Below are 22,486 nucleotides of genomic sequence, written 5' to 3' on the forward strand. Positions count from 1 at the left end.
ACCCGGAACTCCAGGCCATTGATGTCCACTAATTTATCTCATTACAGAGCAAGTTTGCAAGAAATAGCCAGGAAATGTTCTATTATATAATTTATTGCTGTGTCTACTCATGTACACACTTACATAGCAGAATTGTTCATCCATTGCTTCTCAAAGCATTTGGATATGAGTGGGCCTACTTTAGACGGGATAGGCTGACTGGTTCTCTATCTGCGCCTCCAACAGAACCAGTCTCCTCCCCTAAAGTTGATGTGAAAGAGAGAACATTATGCTGTCTGAACACGGGAAGAAGTTGGGTTCATAAACTAAATCGGCAGTTTGTTTACAGTAACTCCAAGGTTTTCCTTTTGTCGTATTTTTGTAATTTTGACTGGTAACGTGAAAACATGTCTCGTTTCGGGGCGGTGTTGTTCGCAATTTGACGATTGATACGCAGGATTGTTGCAAAGATACATTGTAACGTGTCAGAGTAATAACTTAATCAAACCGAGACTGGAAAGACGACTTTTGGACAGAATTAAGCGAAAATGTCAGACAACAGATCAAGTTTTCTTCATATTGGAGACATTGTGTCGCTGTACGCAGAAGGCACTGTCAATGGCTTCATCAGTACATTGGGGTATGTTCCCTCTAATCTAATTAAATATTATGTGTATCTAAAACCATGTTTGATGAAAATCTGTGACAAACAGGTACAGGCTCGTTTGGCGTCTGATGCATGAAATGGGTCAATGTAACATGCAGTGTGCGATTGGTGTCTTGTGGATCTGGGGTTGAGAAGTCGGAAGTTGAAAAGGCCTAATCACAAGCAATTGTATCAAGGAGGAAATGAAGATGAGTAACATTGCACGTTATGCAAGTATAATAGGAATGCAAACTTTGTGCATGTACCTCGCTAGTGTAACCAATGCGTGCGCAATGTCCTGTACACATGCAGCCACTGTATTACTCTCTGGGCGTCAAATGCCAAATGGTTTACTGGGAAAGGATTATGTACTGTAATCCATGACCTAATCAAAATAGTATGAAGTGTTTTGTGAGAGGTCGTGGCCCTTTTTGCAGTAGTAGCACGTGCTGTGAGACAGCTGAACAATTGTACTTGAATGCTCACACCTGTTTGATCAAGAAGAGCTGTAATGTGTGTAATGTGTATGATATATTCACCAGGGTGTCCTCCAATGCAGCATGAATAATTGTTGGGCTGTTGAATTCACCCTTATGAAAAAAAAGTGCAGTACAGTGTAGTTTAACATCAGTTTGAGTGCAGTATGATTATCCAAAATACCACAGTTGTCTGCAGTTACTGTAAAGCTGCTATTGTGTGTGGCCAATACTTTCATCTGCTGAAAGTTATGATAGAAAACCTTCACTAACCGTTCCACTTTAAAAATATGTAAATGTTTAACTTTTGGGTAATGAAAACCTTTCCCAAATGCACAGAATCTGAATGAGGTTTACGGTCTGTTTTTTGACATCAGTGAAGGAAGGCCAAAGTAAGGTACCCATATAGGTGCACTATAGTCTGGGGGCAGGGGGACCACTGGTTGAGCACAAAAGGTCACAGTGAGTAACTTGTACTCAGAGTTTTGGGGTACTGGTTGCTGAATGGATTCTTCCCAGAGTAGGTCTAACAAGTACTCTTAAATGGTGTAGTATTATACAATGGGTGGGTCTAATGCTGATTGGTTAAAACCTCCGGTGTCTATTCCACAAGTTACCACCGGCTAAATCGAGGACGTTAAAATGCCTATTTAGCGGAGATTTGTATAATCCATTTTTATGGATATATATATAATGTAACTTGAAAAAAGGTCAAATGAAACGAAGTGCAGCTAGTTTGCAGTCTTTCCAGCTTCAGTTTGAAGTGATTGTGTTAGCTGTGTTGTTGGCTAGCTCCTCTGAACAACAGTGACGAGTGAGCACATTTTCTATGCCAGGCAAATTCGCCCCTCATTGTTATGGATGTATCCAAATGTCGCTAGAAAACCGCTTTAGCAAATGCAGCTGCTTTGCTGTTATTCTGACTGCACTTTTTTTTGATGTGAATGTAAGTTAGCTGTTGGCTAGCTAGCAAGCAGGGGATAAGAACGTTGCCTGCCAGTATGGCAACGGAATGTTTAGAATGAACAACTGGGTCACGGACATAGATACTTAACGACTGGGTCGCGTCTCTGGCAACCGAACCAATCGAACGAACGACCAGCCCGGCTTGGGTAGCAACCCTAGATTTGTGTCAGGACTATATCTTGTGGTAGGATGAAATAGTATGAAAAATTCATATAAATAATATTTTTTTAAATGAAAATATGTCAATCATAATTTGAATATGGTGGTAACCCATTGTATGAAAGTTATAATGCCCTCGAAGCCGGTGTTTGGTTGATAAATTGGCCCTCGACAAACTAAACCCATGCCATTGTCACTTAATTGTAGTGTTTCTTTCAAGGAATGGAAGTTTATTATAATAAATAACAGTTCATTCCAAGGACCATCTGAGAATTTCTACAAATATTAACTCGGAAGAGAATTGACTAATGCACCAAATAGACAAGCTGAGTTATTATAGTGACGACAAGAAGAAAGTTCAAATGCGGCTCCAGCACTTCAGTGAATCTCTCAGCTCTGCACTCTGCCCTCTAGGCCAGGAACAGGCTTGAATTGACAGACTGCCTCTGTGGCTTGAATCTGCCCCACCCACTTCCCGCTCTTTCTCACATTCTCTCCCTCGCTTTCATTCTCTCAATCTACTTTCTCTTTCTGTGCTTTCAAACAGCCACTCTCCAAAAGCATAGCAGGCATGAGCAGAGGATCACTCCTGAATTCCACCTATCTATTATGGTCACTCCGAACCCCAGTGTGTTCACGAGGCACACAAGCCATATTTTAATACCTTCAATGTGTCCTCACTGATCTGTAAAATTAGTGGATAGGTGAAATCCCATTGCTTTCAGCAATCACACTGTATCAGATCAGCAATTTCAAGCAGAATGGGAACAATGTTTATATAGGGATAGACTGGCTTGTAACCTGGGCAGATGAAGCCTATAAAGGCTGCAGATGGACCTATGCCAACAATATGAATCATATGACCTACTTTATGTTACTGAAAAGTAACTGGTCAAAGCCAATCTCAATGCAAATGTCAAGGCCATAAAATGACTGAATGCAAAGTGCAGGTATAAAGTCTGTCAGTGATTCATTAACTGATGCAGTCTGACAGCCAGGTCTGTGTGGTGTACTTTATCAACATTACACACTCCTAAAAAAATAAGCCTCATTCAAGGCCCAGGAAGTCAGTGGCAGAGATCCTGCCTAACTACATTGCAGGTGCATGCTCAATCTTACAACGCCTGTTTAGGTATGTAACATATCAGTTAACCCTGCGTTGCCCAAGCTCGGTCCTGGGGACCCCAAGGGGTGCACGTTTTGCTTTTAATTCAAATAATGAAAGCTTGATTAGTTGATTTGTTTGAATCATCCTTGTAGTGCTAGAGCAAAATCCAAAATGTGCACCCCTTGGGGTCCTGAGGACAGAGTTTGGGAAACACTGAGCTAACCACATGTAGGGCTGTGCTTTTACTGGTATTTTCAGCATTATTCACGTGTTGTCCAAGTGTTGCTGCATGTAGAAAATCCTAGGAAATGTTCTGTAATTGACACAAGTGTCCAATCAAATTTATTTATGAAGCCCTTTTTACATAAGCCGATGTCACAAAGTGCTATACAGAAACCCAGCCTAAAACCCCAAACCGCAAGCAATGCAGATGTAGAAGCACGGTGGCTAGGAAACACTCCCTAGAAAGGCAGGGACTTAGGAAGAAACCTAGAGAGGAACCAGGCTCTGAGGGGTGGCCTGTCATCTTCTGGCGGTGCCGGGTGGAGATTATAACAGTACATGGCCAAGATGTTCAAACGTTCATAGATGATCAGCAGGGTCAAATAATAGTAATAATCACAGTGGTTATAGAGGGTGCAACAGGTCAGCATCTCAGGAGTAAATGTCAGTTGGCTTTTCATAGACGATCATTCAGAGTTAGACAGTAGGTGCGCTAGAGAGTCGAAAACAGCAGGTCCGAGAAAAAAAGGTAGTCCCGAGGCATGGTCCTCGAGCTCAGGTTCCATGAGAGAGTGTTAGAGGGAGCATACTTAAATTCACATAGGACACCGGATAAGACAGGACAAATACTCCAGATATAACAGACTGATTCTATGCGCCCCAACACAAACTATTAGAGCATAAATACTGGAGGCTGAGAGACACTGTGTCCCCGTCCGATTATAACCTCGGACTGGGCCAACCAGGCAGGATATAACCCCACCCACTTTGCCAAAGCACAGCCCCCACACCACTAGAGGGATATCTTCAAACCACCAACTTCCTACCCTGAGACAAGGCTGTGTATAGCCCACGAAGACCTCCCCCATGGCATGAACCCAACCTGGACAGGAAGATCACGTCAGTGACTCAACCCACTCAAGTGATGCACCCCTCCTAGGGACAGCATGGAAGAGCACCAGTAAGCCAGTGACTCAGCCCCCATGATAGGGTTAGAGGCAGAGAATCCAGGTGGAGAGAGAACTGGCCAGGCAGAGACAGCAAGGGCTGTTCGCTCCAGTGCCTTTCCGTTCACCTTCACACTCCTAGGACAGACTACACTCAATCACAGGACCGACTGAAGAGATGAATCCAATCAATCAATCAATGCCTGGTTGTGCGTGCGTGTTTGGTAGGGGGATCGCCTGAGCCAGGGAGACGTAGCTCTGCAAATCTTTATCACACTAAACCTATTATTTGGCAGGGAATACTATTTCTAGATCAGTAATTCTACACCTCACTTCTCAAGTTGATCTTCTCCAGTGGACTTGAAGTTGTAGCTGAAAATGAGTCAAATAGGGGCTGTTAAAACCTCTTAAGGATTAGGCCCTTAAAAAAAATGCTTAAAATGTCATACCCAACTCTGCCTGTAGCTCAGGCCCTGAAGCAAGGATATGCATTTTCTTGGTACCATTTGAAAGGACACACTTTGACGTTTCTGGAAATGTGAAAGGAATGTAGTAGAATATAACACAATAGATATGGTAAAAGATAATACAAAATAAAGTTTATTTTATTTGTATTATTTTTTTTACCATCTTTGAAATGCAAGAGAAAGGCCACAATGTATTCCAGCCCAGGTGCAGTTTAGATTTTGGCCACTAGATGGCATTAGTGTGTGTAAAGTTTTAGACTGATTTAATGAACCATTGCATTTCTGTTAATTCTTGTATCGACTGCCCAAATGTGCCTAATTTGTTTACTAATAACTTTTCATGTTCAAAATTGTGCACTCTCTTCAAACAATAGCATGGTATTCTTTCACTGCAATAGCTACTGTAAATTGGACAGTGCAGTAAACTTAAATTCTTCTTGATCTTTCTGCCAATATCAGATATGTCTATGTCCTGGGAAATGTTCCTGTTACATACAACCACATGCGAATCGCATTAGCCCAGGTTAGCTCAACCATCCTGTGGAAGGGACACCGATCCCAAAGAAGTTTAAAGGGTCACATGAATGGTTGTCCAAATACCCATACTTGCGTCCTAAATAGGCAGTTTAATGATGTGACATTTCGAAAATCCAGTGTACTTTAAATGCCTGGATGTAATACTAATTTTGGCTTTGACAACAGCTGATCAATTAGATATGGGGATGCTCTACTGAAATCAACGAATAGCGGGAAACAACTCAATCACGCATGGCGCATTTTCAGTATGCGAATAGTAGAATTATATGCACCCTTTTCCAGAAATGTATTGGAAGAGGTGGTCTGCGAGTGATGGGCCCTAGTTCTCTTCAAGTAGCCAAACAACAAAACGAGGGAACTTAATTTCGAAGATGCCAGAAGTAGAGGTCAACCGATTATGATTTTTTTTTCAACGCCGATACCGATTTATTGGCGGACCAAAAAAACCCGATACAGATTAATCAGCCAATTTTTATTTTATTTTAAATTTTTTATTAATTTTTTATTTATTTGTAATAATGACAATTACAACAATACTGAATTAACACTTATTTTAACTTAATATAATACATCAATAAAAAATCCAGTTAGCCTCAAATATTGAAACCTGTTCAATTTGGTTTAAATAATGCAAAAACAAAGTGTTGGAGAAGAAAGTAAAAGTGCAATATGTGCCATGTAAGAAGGCTAACGTATAATTTCCTTGCTCAGGACATGAGAACATATGAAAGCTGGTGGTTCCTTTTAACATGAGTGTTCAATATTCCCAGGTAAGAAGTTTTACGTTGTAGTTATTATAGGACTATTTCTCTCTACCATTTGTATTTCATATACATTTGACTATTGGATGTTCTTATAGGCACTTTAGTATTGCCAGTGTAACCGTATAGCTTCCACCTCTCCTCGCCCCAACCTGGGCTCGAACCAGGAACACATTGACAACAGCCACCCTCAAAGCCACCTTCAAATCAGCATTACCCAGCATTACAGCGCAAACTGGCTCTAACCAGAATAGAAAGAGGAGTGGGAGGCCCAGGTGCACAACTGAGCAAGAGGACAAGTACATTAGTGTTTAGTTTAAGAAACAGACGCCTCACAAGTCCTCAACTGGCAGCTTCATTAAATAGTAACCGCAAAACACGAGTTTCAACAGTGAAGAGGCGACTCCGGGATGCTGGCCTTCTAGTCAGAGTTGCAAAGAAAAAGCCATATCTCAGACTGGCCAATAAAAGATTGGCATAAGAACACAGACACTGGACAAAGGAACTCTGCCTAGAAGGCCAGCATCCCGGAGTTGCCTCTTCACTGTGCTTTTTAATATTTTTTTAAAGTGCTTTTCTTTCAAAAACAAGGATATTTCTAGGTGACCCCAACCTTTTGAACGGTAGTGTGTACGTACATGCATGCATACAGTTGAAGTCGGAAGTTTACAAAAACTGTAGACCTCCACAAGTCTGGTTCATCCTTGGGAGCAATTTCCAAATGCCTGAAGGTACCACGTTCATCTGTACAAACAATAGTACGCAAGTATAAACACCATGCAGCCGTCATACCGCTCAGGAAGGAGACCCTTTCTGTCTCATAGAGATGAATGTACTTTGGTGCAAAAAGTGCAAATCAATCCCAGAACAACAGCAAAGGACCTTGTGAAGATGCTGGAGGAAACAGGTACAAAAGTATCGTTATCCACAGTAAAACGAGTCCTATATTGACATAACCTGAAGGTCAGCAAGGAAGAAGCCTCTGCTCCAAAACCGCCATTAAAAAGCCAGACTACAGTTTGCACATGGGGACAAAGATCGTACTTTTGGGAGAAATGTCCTCTGGTCTGATGAAACGATATAACTATTTGGCCATAATGACCATTGTTATGTTTGGAGGAAAAAGGGGGAGGCTTACAAGCTGAAGAAAACCATCCCAACCGTGAAGCACAGTGGTGGCAGCATCATGTTGTGGTGGTGCTTTGCTGCAGGAGGGACTGGTCGCAAATGGGTCTTCCAAATGGACAATGACCCCAAGCATACTTCCAAAATTGTGGCAAAATGTTTTAAGGACAACAAAGTCAAGGTATTGGAGTAGCCATCACAAAGCCATGACCCCAATCCCATAAAACAAAGTTGTGGGAAGAACTGAAAAAGTGTGTGCGAGCAAGGAGGCCTACAAACCTGACTCAGTTACACCAGCTCTGTCAGAAGGAATAGGCCAAAATACACCCAACTTATTGTGGATGGCTACCCAAAATGTTTGACCCAAGTTAATCAATTTTAAAGGCAATGCTACCAAATACTAATTGAGTGTATGTAAACTTCTGACCCACTGGGAATGTGATGAAAGAAATAAAAGCTGAAATAAATAATTCTCTCTCCTATTATTTGGACATTTTCACATTCTTAAAATAAAGTGGTGATCCTAACTGGCTTAAGACGGGGATTTTCTTACTAGGATTAAATGTCAGGAATTGTGAAACTTGAGTTAAAATTTATTTGGCTAAGGTGTATGTAAACTTCAGACTTCAACTGTACATACAGTACCAATGAAAAGTTTGGATACACCTAGTCATTCCAGGTTTTTCTTTTTACTATTTTCTACATTGTATAATAATAGTAACTACATCAAAACCATGAAATAACACATGGAATCATGTCGTAACCAAAAGTGTTGAACAAATGAAAATATGTTACATTTGAGATTCTTCAAATAGCCAACATTTGCCTTGATGACAACTGCCCATTCTCTCAATCAGCTTCATGAGGTAGTCACCTGAAATGCATTTCAATTAACAGGTGTGCCTTGTTCAAAGTTAATTTGTGGAATTTCTTTCCTTAATGCGTTTGAGCCAATCAGTTATGTTGTAACAAGGTAGTGGGGTTATACAGAAGATAGCCCTATTTAGTAAAATACCAAGTCCATATTATAGCAAGAACAGCTCAAATAAGCAAAGAGAAACGACAATCCATCATTACTTTAAGACATGGTCAGTCAATCCAGAACATTTCAAGAACTTTGATAGGTTCTTCAAGTGCAGTCACAAAAACCAAGTGTTCTGATGAAACTGGCTCTCATGAGGACCGCCACAGTAAAGGAAGACCCAGAGTTACCTCTACTGCAGAGGATACGTTCGTTAGAGTTAAACTGCACCTCAGTTTGCAGCCCAAATAAATACTTCAGAGTTCAAGTACCAGACACATGTCAACATCCCCTGTTCAGAGGAGACTGCATGAAGCAGGCCTTCATGGTCGAATTGCTGCAACGAAACCACTACTAAAGGAGACTAAGAAGAAGAGACTTGCTCAGTTCAAGAAACACAAACAATGGACATTAGACTGGTGGAAATCTGTCCTTTTGATCTGATAAATCCCAATTTTTGGTTCCACCGCCATGTCTTTGTGATGCAGAGTAGGTCAATGGATGATCTTTGAATGTGTAGTTCCCACTGTGAAGCATGAAGGAGGAGGTGTGGGGGTGCTTTGCTATTGATTCTGTCAGTGATTTATGTATAATTGATGGATTCTAACATGTTTCAAGTTAAACTGTCGTTTGCATCCTGTTTAGTGAATGATTACTGAGTATTAATGGAGTTTAGGTCATGAAACTGTGTGTATGCTTATTTAGAAAGGTTGACCTAATCAGATAAGAGGAAATTGCCTCGGATCAGAGGGCAGGCTCAGGCCCAGAACGGAAGATGGACATGGTGTGATTTTGACATATGGCTAAACAAAGAGAGAACCATGGACGTTCCACAGGGGAAATGAGGGAACCTCATTGGGGTCATAAAATGTATAGCTGGGGAGGTTATGCCTACAAGAGAAGAGTATAAAATGTGTTGTGAGCTTTCTAAATGTATGCACTCAGCTGTGTGTGTCCTTGGTATTAAAAACTTAACTTTTCTTGACTGTTTGGTCTCAATTCCTTATTGCAAAGAGGTTTTAAAAGCATCTAACAGAATTCAAGAATTCCAAATTCAATATATTTAGATTTTTAACGCTTTCTGGTTACTACTTTATTCCATATGTGTTATTTCATAGTTTTGATGTCTTCACCATTTATTCTACAATGTAGAAAATAGTCCAAATAAAGAAACTCTTGAATGAGTAGGTGTGTCCACACTTTGTGTACTGTGTGTGTGTGTGTATATATATCATTAAAAAAATTAATAAAGCATTCAAGCTCCATTGGTGACATTAAGCTAGCTGTGGTGTGTGTGCCTACCCAACCTTCTCTCCATTGTCTTTATCAAATTGAAGCATGCCCTTATGGCAGTTCTGCTTTCTATTCAAAAACTTCTCTTTTATGTAAAGCTAACATTCTACTCTTATACAATGAGTGTACAAAACATTAAGGACACCTGCTCTTCCCATTACAGACTGACCAGGTGAAAGCTATAATTCCTTATTGATGTCACTTGTTATATAAACTTCAATCAGTATAGATGAAGGGGATGAGACGGGCTTAAAAATCCTTCTTTAACCTATAGGTGTCATTCAGTGATTGAATTGGCAAGACAAAAGAATGAAGTGCCTTTGAACGGGGTATGGTAGTAGGCAATGTTCCCTCTAAGCTGCACGCATGTGCAGCATCGCACCGAGACAGCTCCCCTGGACTGCTGGGCAGAGCACAGAGAAACTATCAGCACATGGAGAGAAGCAGGAAAATGAACTTCCCTCAACTTTCTAGAGTTTTCACTGTTAACACTCAACGTTTCCCTTTACTGGGGCAATTGTGATCATATTAGCCACTTTCAGTGCAACATACTGAAACAAAACTAACTAGAGATTTTGTTATAGAGTAGGATTCTATTGCATTGGTGTAGGATTTTATTGCTCAAGACTTGTACTCTACACAGTCCTGTGCGGCATAACCAATCAGAACTACAGTAGGCCTATATGCAAATGGCTCTGTGCAATTTACTGTTTACAGCTGTGGTTGAGCATAATGTGCTTATTTTGAGATCAAAGCAAGAGCTGCATGTAGCCATTTGTGCACATTTTGTTCATATTCTTTGATTGTTAGTGATCTATTAGCCCAGTTATAGATAATTTGCAATCAGCAATAGGGGAGTGAATGCTTCCTACAAGAGCTCAACGTGTACATTCTAGACATCTTTGAAAAGCAAGTCGGGTAAAGAACTTTTTTGGTTGTCTTAAAGTGGCAGTGTTGTATTTTGAGGCAGGCTACATTTTATTTTGTAAAGTGGTTTCTTGCATCAAACAACACAATCTTTTCAGTCACCTTCTTGTCTGTGCATAAACAGGTTCATGTCAAGTCCGGCATGTTTTTCTTAAGTCTCATGGAATGTAGACTTACATTTGAACACAGCACATTGGCTGCTATGGTAGGCTGAATGATAGAACAGCTATTTCTATGTAATGTTATGGGATGCATTTTCTCCATTGTTTTTGATGGTAGGCCTGCATTATGATTATGACCTCAGTTGCCTGCTTGGCCATTGTTAATACTAACTTAAAGCAGGTACAGCCTCAGTGTTCACAGTAAACGCGAGCTGGAAATTGCACAGAATGTTCATGTTTGCGCTCAGCAGACCTGAAATTTTCTCGGTGCCACATTTTTCTTTAGAGGGAACATTGGTAGTAGGTGCCAGGCTGTGAAGGCTTCTGAGGGAAGGATGGCTCATAATAATGCCTGGAATGGAGCAACTGCAATGGCATCAATCCATTTGTTGGACATTTTTGATACCATTCTGCTCCAGCCATTACCACGAGCCCATCCTCCCAATTAAGGTGTCACCAACCTCCTATGGTGCCAGGTGCACGGTTTGTGTCAAGAACTGCAACACTGCTGGCTTTTTCATGCTCAACGGTTTCCCATGTGTTCAAGAATGGTCCACCACCCAAAGGACATCCAGCTAACTTGACAAAGCTATGGGAAGCTTTGGAATCAACATGGGCCAGCATCCTTGTGGAAATGCTTTGACACCTTGTGGAGTCCGAGCCTCGACAAATTGAGACTGTTCTGAGGGCAAAAGGGAGGGGGGGTGCAACTCAATATTAGGAAGGTGTTCTTAATATTTGGTATACTGTATTCTGTATCATGCTTCATCTGAGCAGTAAGTTGGCCATTCTACTGTATTCTTATATCAGAAGATCTGTGTGGTCACGTTTATTTTGGTCACCACGGCCTGTCGTCTTTTGCCTTGTCATAATGTATAATGTAATGGAGATACATAATGCATTTGGAAAGTATTCAGACCCCTTTTTTGTTTTTTCAAAACTTTTTTTGTCACACAATATCCCAGAGTAGCCTAGTGGTTAGAGCTTTGGACTAGTAACCGAAAGGTTGCATGTTCGAATCGCCGAGCTGACAAGGTACAAATCTGTCGTTCTGCCCCTGAACAGGCAGTTAACCCACTGTTCCTAGGCCGTCATTGAAAATAAGAATTTGTTCTTAACTGACTTGCCTAGTAAAATAAAGGTTAAAAAAAATAAAAAAATAAAATAATGACGAAGCAAAAATGGGTTAATAGTTTTTTCTGCAAATTTTATAAACTGAAATATCACATTTACATAAGTATTCAGACCCTTTACTCAGTACTTTGTTGAAGCACCTTTGGCAGAGATTGCAGCCTCGAGTCTTCTTGGGTATGACGCTACAAGCTTGACACAGCTGTATTTGGGGAGTTTCTCCCATTCTTCTCTGCAGATCTTCTCAAACTTTGTGGTTTGTTGGAGCGTCACTACACAGCTATTTTCAGGTCTCTCCAGAGATGTTCGATCGGGTTCTAGTCTGGGCTCTGGCTGGGCCACTCAAGGACATTCAGAGACTGAAAAAGATCCCCACAGCATAATGCTGCCACCACTATGCTTCACCGTAGGGATGGTGGCAGGTTTCCTTCAGACATGACTCTTGGCATTCAGGCCAAAGAGTTCAATCTTGATTTCATCAGACCAGAGAATCTTGTGTCTCGTGTTCTGAGAGTATTTAGGTGCCTTTTGGCAAAATCCAAGCGGGCTGTCATGTGCCTTTTACTGAGGAATGTCTTCCATCTGGCCAGTCTACCATAAAGGCCTGATTGGTGTAGTGCTGCAGAGATGTGGAAGGTTCTCCCATCTCCACAGAGGAACTCTAGAACTCTGTCAGAGTGACCATTGAGTTCTTGGTCACCTCCTGGACTAAGGACCTTCTCCCCTGGTTGCTCAGTTTGGCCGGGTGGCCAGCTCTAGGAAGTCTTGGTGATTCCAAACTTCTTCCATTTAAGAATGATGGAGGTCACTGTGTTCTTGGGGACCTTCAATGCTGCAGACATTTGGTACTCTTCCCCTTTTTTGTGCCTCGCTACAATCCTGTCTCGGAGCTCTACGGACAATTCCTTTGACCTCATGGCCTGGTCTTTGCTCTGACATGCACTGTAAACTATGGGACCTTATATAGACGGTGTGTGCCTTTCCAAATCTTGTTAAATCAATTGACTTTACCACAGGTGGACTCCAATCAAGTTGTTGAAACATCTCAAGGATGATCAATGGAAACAGGATGCTCCTGAGCTCAGTTTCAAGTCTCATAGCAAAGGGTCTGAATACTTATGTAAATAGGCTATTTTCTGTTTTACATTTGCAAAAATTCTAATAACCTGTTTTTGCTTTGTTGTTATGGGGTGTTGTGTGTAGATTGAGGATTTTTATTTATTTAATCAATTTTAGAATATGGTTTAGCGAAACAATGTGGAAAGTCGAGCGGTCTGGTTACATTCCGAATGCACTGTAATGAGCTTGCCCGTATTCTGTTGGCCGGATGTACCGCTGTTTCATGTTCAACTTTTAGTTCCAGGACCAGGGTCGTATTAACTAAGTCATGCAATGGGAAGCATTTTAAAATGAGCGTTTGTTATTGTACAAGTAGTCCCTCCCTGTTTAGGTAATTTTTTCCCCATTTGATTTATAATGAATAGGGCCCTAGCTCTTTGAACTGAGCAGAGTCATGAGCTTATTCATTAGGGGACACTGTAGCAAAGCCTTTTGCAATTGGAAAAAATGAAAATGTGCGTTTCGTATTGGACAAGCTTCAGGCAGTCCCTCCTTGTTGGTCACTTTTTCTTTCATTTGGTGCCTAATGAATGTGGGCCTGGGCTTTCGGGAACTTAAGGTTACTCGTGTTAGCTAGAGTAATGAGTATAATGCGTCCTGTTTTGTTGTGTAGCACTTGATTTGAAATCCTATTGGACCCTATTGCATCTAGTTTAGATGAGACTTTGAAATGGGAGCTGAGGAATAGGACATATGCACAACCACAGCCAGACAGTTGGAACTGAATGATCAACAGCTATGGCAGCAAAAAAAAATACCTGGCTGACTCACTGTAGTTGGACTGCCAGCTTTGTCTCAACCAGAGGGACTGTGCCTTGCATCTTAGTAGGGTAGATGAATGTGTATTCCAGTGAAGACTTGTTTATGATGAATGTGATTATGACAGGCGAGTGCATGAAGATGCCAGGGGCCTGTTCAGGAGGGTGCAGAATGTTCAGATGGAAATAGATTGCGTAGAACAATCCTGTCATTGTCTATCTAATCATTGTACGCTCTATGCTATCTGCATTGCAACGTTCTGAATGTTCTACATCACTGAATACACCCCTACTGTTTGAGTCAGAGGCTGAGCTATGGCTGTGTTTAAAATCTGGAGTCAGATGAGGATATGAATATCGCAGAAGAAGAGCGATACAAAAGTTAGTGTGCTCGAAGTAATGTGTAGAAACACCCCAGGCGTTTGCTAGGTGACTAAGCTATTTGTAAATCTTGTTCAGTTGTAAGTCAAGCGCATGGAACTGCATTGGATACAATAATCTGCTGGTTATTTCTTTAGCAATGCAGACGAGCAGAGAACACACACACTAAGGATGAAACCGACCACAAGGATAATCTCCAGTCAACACAATAAGAGGATGCCTCACACTGGGCTTCCTTCCCCATATCGCGTGGAACTTTACACATTGTCACAATTTTGTTTTTGTCTCAGACTGGCATCAGCTATCCTGGTCTTAGCCTGGTGCCAGATCTGTTTGTGCTGTCATGCCAAATCCTATGTTCATTGGTGTGTCAATGACCACCATAGGAGTTAGCAAGAAAGCACAAACAGATCTGGGACCAGGCTAGCATAAACTGAAATGTGATGATATAATATATACTTGTTTCACATGATGCAGCTAGGTCACATAAAAGTTAGAAGTGAAGAATAGAGGCACATTCTCTGCCGAGTGCCAACAGAATCATGTTGAGTTTATAGTTTCTCAAAGCTTCTGTAAGAATGTAGTAACACTGACATGTTATATCACGCTGCGTTGGTGTGTTAGTTCAGTGTGGATGGACAGTATGTTTTGTGAAGTTCACCAGTCTTCTGGACAATTCTCTAAAGATATTGTAGTTTTATTGTAGCTATAAAACTTTAAGCAATCTAATTGTTGTTGCAGGCTGGTTGACTATACAATGACAATGACATTGACTATAAAATCCAGGCATGCCTTGTGGAGACAAGGCGGTTAGATGTCAACTTATCAGCATTTAGGACTAATCAGCCACACAGAGAAGCCAAGAGCATTTCCTGTGGCCCCACCAAGCCCTTTACAGAATTCACTGTTTCCATTTCAACTAGACCAGGGCCTATATTCACTAAGGGCAATTCCACGGAAACAGAATGATGAGATTTTTCACTTTAAAATGTATGTCAAACAAAAAACAATGATTGCAAACTTAAACAAACCATACGACTCTATGCACAAGGACTACTTTTAACAATTTCACCTGAAAAGTTCACATTGTTTTACTTGAACAGTGCAGATGCAAATGCAATTTTGTAAAATATTCATTGGAAATTGTAAAGTCGACCTTGTGCATAGAATTGTATGGTTTGTTTGACTTTGCCATACTTTGTTTATGTTTGGCACATATTATAAAGTAAAATATGTGTTTCAGCATCAGTCTGTTGCCATGGAATTGCCCCTAAGAATCTCAGTATTAGCGCTGATATTAGTTTAGTTTTTTAGATAATAATAATGTTACATGGATAGGTGTCAACCTGATACAAGATCACTACACATACTTTGAAAAGCTTTTTGAATACTGGCCCTGTTATCATTGTAAAACATACAGTAAACACTAACCATCACAATCAGCGATTATATCTACACACTAATGAAATCTGGCAATGCTCTGAATTCAACATCCAATGAGGATGATCACATACAATGCTTGCTGATCTGATTTCTTCCTTCTTACATGCTATGTTGGTAGTCTGGTTCTAGACTAGGTTGAAGATGACCAGGTTAGGACAAGCTAATCATTGCATTATGAAGCTTGTGAAAATGAACAAACGCATGGGACCAGCGCCGTCGCTAACTAGCATCGCTGGTCCCATTCTTAGAATTATTCCTCATTTATGCAAAGAGTTATATGATATTGTAATCCTCTTGTCTTCAACCTGGGTTTGAGACATCATCAACAACCCTGTCTGCCATGGAGTACCACTGTCTATTCTGGGAGATGAAGGTGTATTGGATCATAGGAAACTGTAGAACATGCCTGCCGTGGAGCTCTGTCATGGAGTTTAATTAATAGTAGGAAAGATGTGTGTTATGTTCTCTCCCATATGAACTGCATCAATGGTGTGTATATGATGTTGGGATGTTTTCTCCCCAGGCTTGTTGATGACAGGTGTGTGGTGCAGCCCGATGCAGGAGACCTGGCCAATCCACCCAAAAAGTTTAGAGGTGAGTGGGAGGAGTCTGACCAGCTGCACAATCACATAGGTCACCAAGACTCAAGGGACAGTTAAATTGACACGCTGCCATTCAAATTAGTATGTATTAGTGTGCTTTTTGTGAATTAACACTTGTCCTTCACTTTTCTTTCCCCCTTACAAGTTCTGACTTTGCTGATAGTGACTTTATTGAGGAAAATGTACTTACTAGGACAGAGCTATATGATTGCCTCACCTAGCTGTTGTAAGATTAATACACTAACTGTAAGTCGCTCCGCATATGATTGTCTGCTAAATTACTAATATAAAAAACATGTATGTTTGATTCATGTATGTATTCCTCTCACTCTCTAACACTCCTCCCTCCCTGTTTCTATTTCTTTATATCTTTCTACATTTTTCCTCCGGATTTCTTTCTTCCTCTCCATATCTTGTGTCTCTCTCCAGACTGCCTGTTCAAGGTGTGTCCGATGAACAGGTACTCAGCTCAGAAGCAGTTCTGGAAGGCCAAACAGGGCAAACAAGGCAACAACAACACAGAAGAAGACCTATTCAAGAAATTACAGGTATAAACTGTCTGCAAGTCCGAGTCTTCTTCATTCACAGTCCTGGGCAAGGCAACCACAGGGTGTGCAGGATTTTGATCCATCCTGGCACTAACACAACCGATTCACTGAATCAAGGGCTTAATCATTACTATAGTGAATTAGTCAAATCAAGTATTAGTGCTGGTCTGGAACAACAGTCTGCATGCCCTGTAGGCCAGGACCTGGACTGAAGGGCACTGCTTTAAAGGGCCAATGAGCAATTGAAACAACATCAAGGTGTTCTTCCAGCCACTGTTTGGGTAAAAAGGTAAGGGATGGGGCTGGAGATGTGTAACCACTCTCAAATTCATAGACCGAGCTATGGATGCAAGGACTGATCCTACATGATATCAAAATGATCATTTTAACAATGTTTTGAGGCTATACAGTGCTTGTTTACATTTACTTTCTACAATAAACTTATATTTTGGATTCTGATTGGGTACGTCAGTTAAACTATGGCATTGAGGCATTTATAAGTTAAGATTCAATGGGTACACCCAAAAATAGATGTAGAAACTGCTGATTGCCCCTCTAAAAAAAAGTCAACCAAGATCAGTTTGAGCAAGCCGAGACACACAATCACTTATCTTGATCACATAAGTAGTCATTTGAAATGCAATGTGTTTAGATCAGTGACTGCACAATATGACTGCAATGTAATCAGTCCCAAACATGTTTTTGTTCATGTCCCAGCATGCAGCAGAACTGGAACAGAAGCAGAACGAGACGGAGAATAAGAAGCTGCTGGGAGAGGTGGTAAAGTACAGTAACGTCATCCAGGTAAAAGCCAACGACAGACAACTCCCTCTTATCTGAGGCTATATCTCTGTTTGCGTTGTGCCAGGAACCTTGTGTTTGTTTTCACTTGGTCACCAAGGCTGCCTTTCTGTTTGTAGTCTGGCCTCTAGTGCCTCACATTGCCATTGAGGCAATTTGTCAGCCCAAATGATGAATGGCACAGAGTAATTTAAGCTTGTGTCATTTTCAATATTCAATTTAGTGCAGGTTTGTTCTGTGTGGTTTCCCAAGGTTTGTGGCCTCTGTGGTTTAAACAGCCGTATTAAAATAAGTGTTTTGGTCAGGTCCAGTCTTTTGCTGTTAAAAGATACAGCTTTTTTCATGTTTTAATCTGTGTGCTTATTTCATGTTAAAGTCAATATTTAAATTACCTGTCTTGAAATGGGAAACTTTTTGAATGATTTTGAATTGGTGAAATGAAATGATGAACTTGCCCTAACTCTTACTTTAATAAAAAAAGAGTACCAATTTCTTTCGGTAACTGTTTCCTAGCAATAAAGAAATGTGATTGGTTAAGATTGGAGTTAGGTTTTGGGGTGGGATTCGAACCATGGACCTTGTGTAAGATGTGGCCTTGTGAATTGGCCCCCTTTATTTTCCCCTCAGCTTCTGCATATAAAGAGTAACAAGTACTTGACGGTGAACAAGCGTCTGCCAGCGCTGCTGGAGAAGAACGCCATGCGTGTGTCTCTGGACCCAGCTGGCAATGAGGGCTCCTGGTTCTACATCCAGCCCTTCTGGAAACTCCGAAGCGAGGGGGATAATGTAGGTACCCCTTTTTAGTGCTGATCTTGGTTCAAGGCCACCCTATCTATATAATCCTATTAACTATTAATTATTATCTGAAAGGCAAAACTGATTCTAGATCAGCACTTTTACTGAGCTGCTTTATGAAAAGGGGCCCTGACCTGACTTGCTACAGGCCAGTGCTTTGAATGTACCCTGTAAATAGGGCCAGGAGTTTTTCCCGAACATGTGATCCGGCAATGAAAACTCCTAGCCAATTTACCATAGATATGTTATGGTAAACCAAACCTCATGATGAACCTCAGTATTGTTCATAATTATTTAAAGTTTTTAGGGGCCGTCTTAGTATTGAACATTTCCTATTTTAATTAGATTGGTATTATGTTCAAGTGATGTCTAATCCTTCTGAAATAACTTGATTGGTTTTCTCCTTTCCTTTTGCTTTAGCATCCTATGGTGGAAGGTATTCTTCTTGTTTGTAGTGCATGGTGTGTGTGTTAGGCCATGAGACTTGCTGTGAAAGCATGTTAGCACTAGCCTTGCATGTAGTCATTGAGCATTGAAAAACGTAAGTACGTGAGTGCATTTCCACTAGTCTTCTACAATTTGCCATTTATTCCCCTTAAAGGGCCATTACATCACTTTTCAACCTCATATTCATAATCTCCGGTACCAAACCAGTGTCTACATATGTGAAAACGGCACTTTTCTATGATCTGTGGTTAAAAAGATGACATCACAGTGTGATTTTTCTAAACCTGCAACGGGTTTCTAGCCCAAGGGAGGGGATTTTCTTGTTCCCCACGTCACCGGGAATATCATAGTGTATTTTAACTTTTACATTTTTTTCTACAAAACATAGAAATGTGCAGTTTTCCTTGACACTCTTATTGTGCTGGAGATAATGAAAATTAGGTTGAAAAGTGGTGGAGTTGCCCTTTAACTGTTATTGACTAACATTATCTGGAAGTCTTAGATTACAGCAATGCTATAGATAGATTGATACACTACATGACTAAAAGTATGTGGACACCTGCTCGTAGAACATCTCATTCCAAATTCATGGGCGTTAATATGGAGTTGGTCCCCCCTTTTCTGCTATAGCAGCCTCCACTCCTCTAGGAATGCTTTCCACTAGTTGTTGGAACATTGCTGCAGGGAGTTGCTTCCATTCAGCCACAAGAGCATTAGTGAGGTCAGGCACGGATGTTGGTTGATTTGGCCTGGCTCACAGTCGCCGTTCCAATTCATCCCAATGAATAGGGGTTGAGAGGGACAGGAAAAGTTGGAGGAACAGAATCATCTATCATCATCATCATTGTATGCTTTAATGTTAAGATCACTGGAACTAATGGGCCTAGTCCGAACCATGAAAAACAGCCCCAGGGCCTCCCGGGTGGCGCAGCTGCATCGCAGCGCTAGCTGTGCCACCAGAGACTCTGGGTTCGCGCCCAGGCTCTGTCGCAGCCGGCCGCGACCGGGAAGTCCGTGGGGCAACGCACAATTGGCCGAGCGTTGTCCGGGTTAGGGAGGGTTTGGCCGGTAGGGATATCCTTGTCTCATCACGCACTAGCGACTCCTGTGGCAGGCCGGGTGCAGTGCACGCTAACCAGGCCGCCAGGTGCACGGTGTTTCCTCCGACACATTGGTGCGGCTGGCTTCCAGGTTGGATGCGCGCTGTGTTAAGAAGCAGTGCGGCTTGGTTGGGTTGTGTACCGGAAGACGCATGACTTTCAACCTTCGTCTCTCCCGAGCCCGTACGGGAGTTGTAGCGATTAGACAAGATAGTAACTACTAACAATTGGATACCACAAAATTGGGGGTAAAAAAAACAACAACCAAAAACAGCCCCAGACCATTATTCTCCCTCCACCAAACTTGACAGTTGACGCTATGTATTTAGGCAGGTAGTGTTCTCCTGGCATCCTCCAAACATTGATTTGTCTGGCAGATGGTGAAACATGATTCATCGCTCCAGACAATGCGTTTCCACTGCTCCAGTCCAATGGCAGCAAGCTTTACACCACTCCAGCTGTTGCGCATGTGTGCCGATGCTCGGCCATGGAAACCCATTTTATTAAGCTCCAGAGTAGTAGTTATTATGCTGACGTTGCTTCAACTCGGTAGTGAGTGTTGCAACCAAGGGCAGGCCATTTTTATGCGCTGTGTGCTTCATCACTGGGTGGTCCCGTTCTGTAAGCTTGTGTGGCCTACAACTTTTAGGCCGAGCCGTTGTTGCTCCTAGACGTTTCCACTTCACAACAACAGCACTTACATTTGACCGGGGCAGCTCTTGCAGGGCAGAAATGTGATGAACTGACTTGTTTGAGCTCTTCAATAAGGCCATTCTACTGCCAATGTTTGTCTATTGAGATGGCATGGCTGTGCTAAATTTGTATACAGCTGTCAGCAACGGGTGTGGTTGAAATAGCAGAATCCACAAATTTGAAGGGGTGTCAACATACTTTTGTATGTAAAGTGTAGAGAGATTCTACGTCATTATTGGAATGGGTGCCTTTAAGTACAATTCTTCTCCTGTCCATTTTTGTCAATTTACATTCTGTTTATTGAGATGTGTTTTGAATGTAGAGTACAGTTTGAGACTTTGGTGCACACAGGACAGTACACTGCATTCAGCGTTTCACACTACCACACACATGGCTGTATGAGTGAATGAATGTCTATACACTATAAACCCTCGACATGCTTCACTTCCTTAATTTGACCATGGTTTGTGATCATCTACTATTGAAAATGATACACAGAATAAGTCCACTCACTCTATTTGCATTGTTCCGGGGAATGCTTATCTCTAGATGGATAGTTGCCCTTTGCATGGGACAAGTTGTGACTGTGGACCTTTGCTGTTTGAAGTGTCTCATACCTCTGTCCCATTGTCCTGTGATAGGTCCCATAGGCATCTGCCTCGTTTGTATTTATTTTCTACTCTCACTCTACTCTACTTGTAATCATGTGTGTGCTAGTGCCTGACCTGCTGTGGTTGGTCCCTAGGTGGTGGTGGGAGACAAAGTGGTCCTGATGCCCGTGAACGCAGGGCAGCCTCTCCACGCCAGCAACATTGAGCTGCTAGACAACCCTGGCTGCAAGGAGGTAAGATCCATGAAACAATTTGATTGGAGCTACAGTATAGCACTTACGATATTAAAATGGAAAACCGCATGGAAAACCAGTGCAGGAGGATGATGGCCATGTTCTGTCCCAGCTTGCTATCTCCAACAATTCCTGCATTTTCATTTTTAATTGTGAATATTTTTATCCCTTCCCCAATTTTGTGGTATCCAATTGATAGTTAGTCTTGTCTCATCGCTGCAACTCACGTGCGGACTTGGGAGAGGTGAAGGTCGTGAGCCGTGCATCCTCCGAAACCCAACCAAGCCACACCGCTTCTTGACACAATGCCCACTTAACCCAGAAGCCAGCCGCACCAATGTGTCAGCGTGCACTGCGCCTGGCACACCATACGAGTTGCTAGTGCGTGATGGGACAAGGACATCCCTGCTGCCCTAACCCAGACCCTAACCCATTGGTCTCCCGGTCGCGGCCGACGGTGACAGAGCCTGGACTCGAACCCAGAATCTCTAGTGGCACAGCTAGCATTGCCTTAGACCACTGTGCCACTCGGAAGGTCCCATTGTCACATTTTTGAAGACTCCCAAAGAGCTGCTGATCAGCACGTTTGTATTTTTAAGCGCATGAGATGCGAGTGGCAGTGGTTCGAATCTAGGCTTGTTTTTGTTTAGGATTGTCTTTATTTTATATCCTTATCCTAACCCTTAACTTACCTACTTGCTAGTATGCCTGAACCTACTGTAAACCTACCCTAACCACTCGCTAGAATGCCATAGCCTAACCTTATCCTAACCTTTAACCATAACGACTTGCTAACACACACATACCATAACATGCATTTGGAAACCTACTAGGTTGCAGTAGGTATTCAAATCCTTAAGAATCTTGTCTAGTGGTAGTGTGACAGACTACAGTTCATACATACCCCTGGCGATGGGGTTACAAATGCCACCTCTAACCTGTCTTTCTCTATCGGTCTCCCTCTCTACCTTTCGACTATCGCCGTCCATAAAAATTGTCCCTTCATGGTTGCAGAACTGACATTGTTGC

General features: G+C 41.8%; 1 protein-coding gene across 2 annotated transcripts in view; it reads left to right on the forward strand.

The window, feature by feature from the left end:
• The first annotated feature begins 219 nt into the window (after positions 1-219).
• Positions 220-22,486, forward strand: part of LOC135509197 (inositol 1,4,5-trisphosphate receptor type 2-like) — a 137,188-nt gene continuing 114,921 nt past the window's right edge. For both annotated transcript variants that reach the window (XM_064929648.1, XM_064929649.1), the window contains exons 1-6: positions 220-619; positions 16,151-16,221; positions 16,659-16,777; positions 17,495-17,581; positions 18,206-18,364; positions 21,359-21,457. In XM_064929648.1, the coding sequence (XP_064785720.1) occupies positions 528-619; positions 16,151-16,221; positions 16,659-16,777; positions 17,495-17,581; positions 18,206-18,364; positions 21,359-21,457 (627 nt within the window). In that variant the 5' untranslated portion in view covers positions 220-527. The remainder of the gene's footprint in view (positions 620-16,150; positions 16,222-16,658; positions 16,778-17,494; positions 17,582-18,205; positions 18,365-21,358; positions 21,458-22,486) is intronic.

Source organism: Oncorhynchus masou, chromosome 22 (assembly GCF_036934945.1).
Source record: "Oncorhynchus masou masou isolate Uvic2021 chromosome 22, UVic_Omas_1.1, whole genome shotgun sequence".
In the NCBI taxonomy this organism is placed as follows: domain Eukaryota; kingdom Metazoa; phylum Chordata; class Actinopteri; order Salmoniformes; family Salmonidae; genus Oncorhynchus; species Oncorhynchus masou.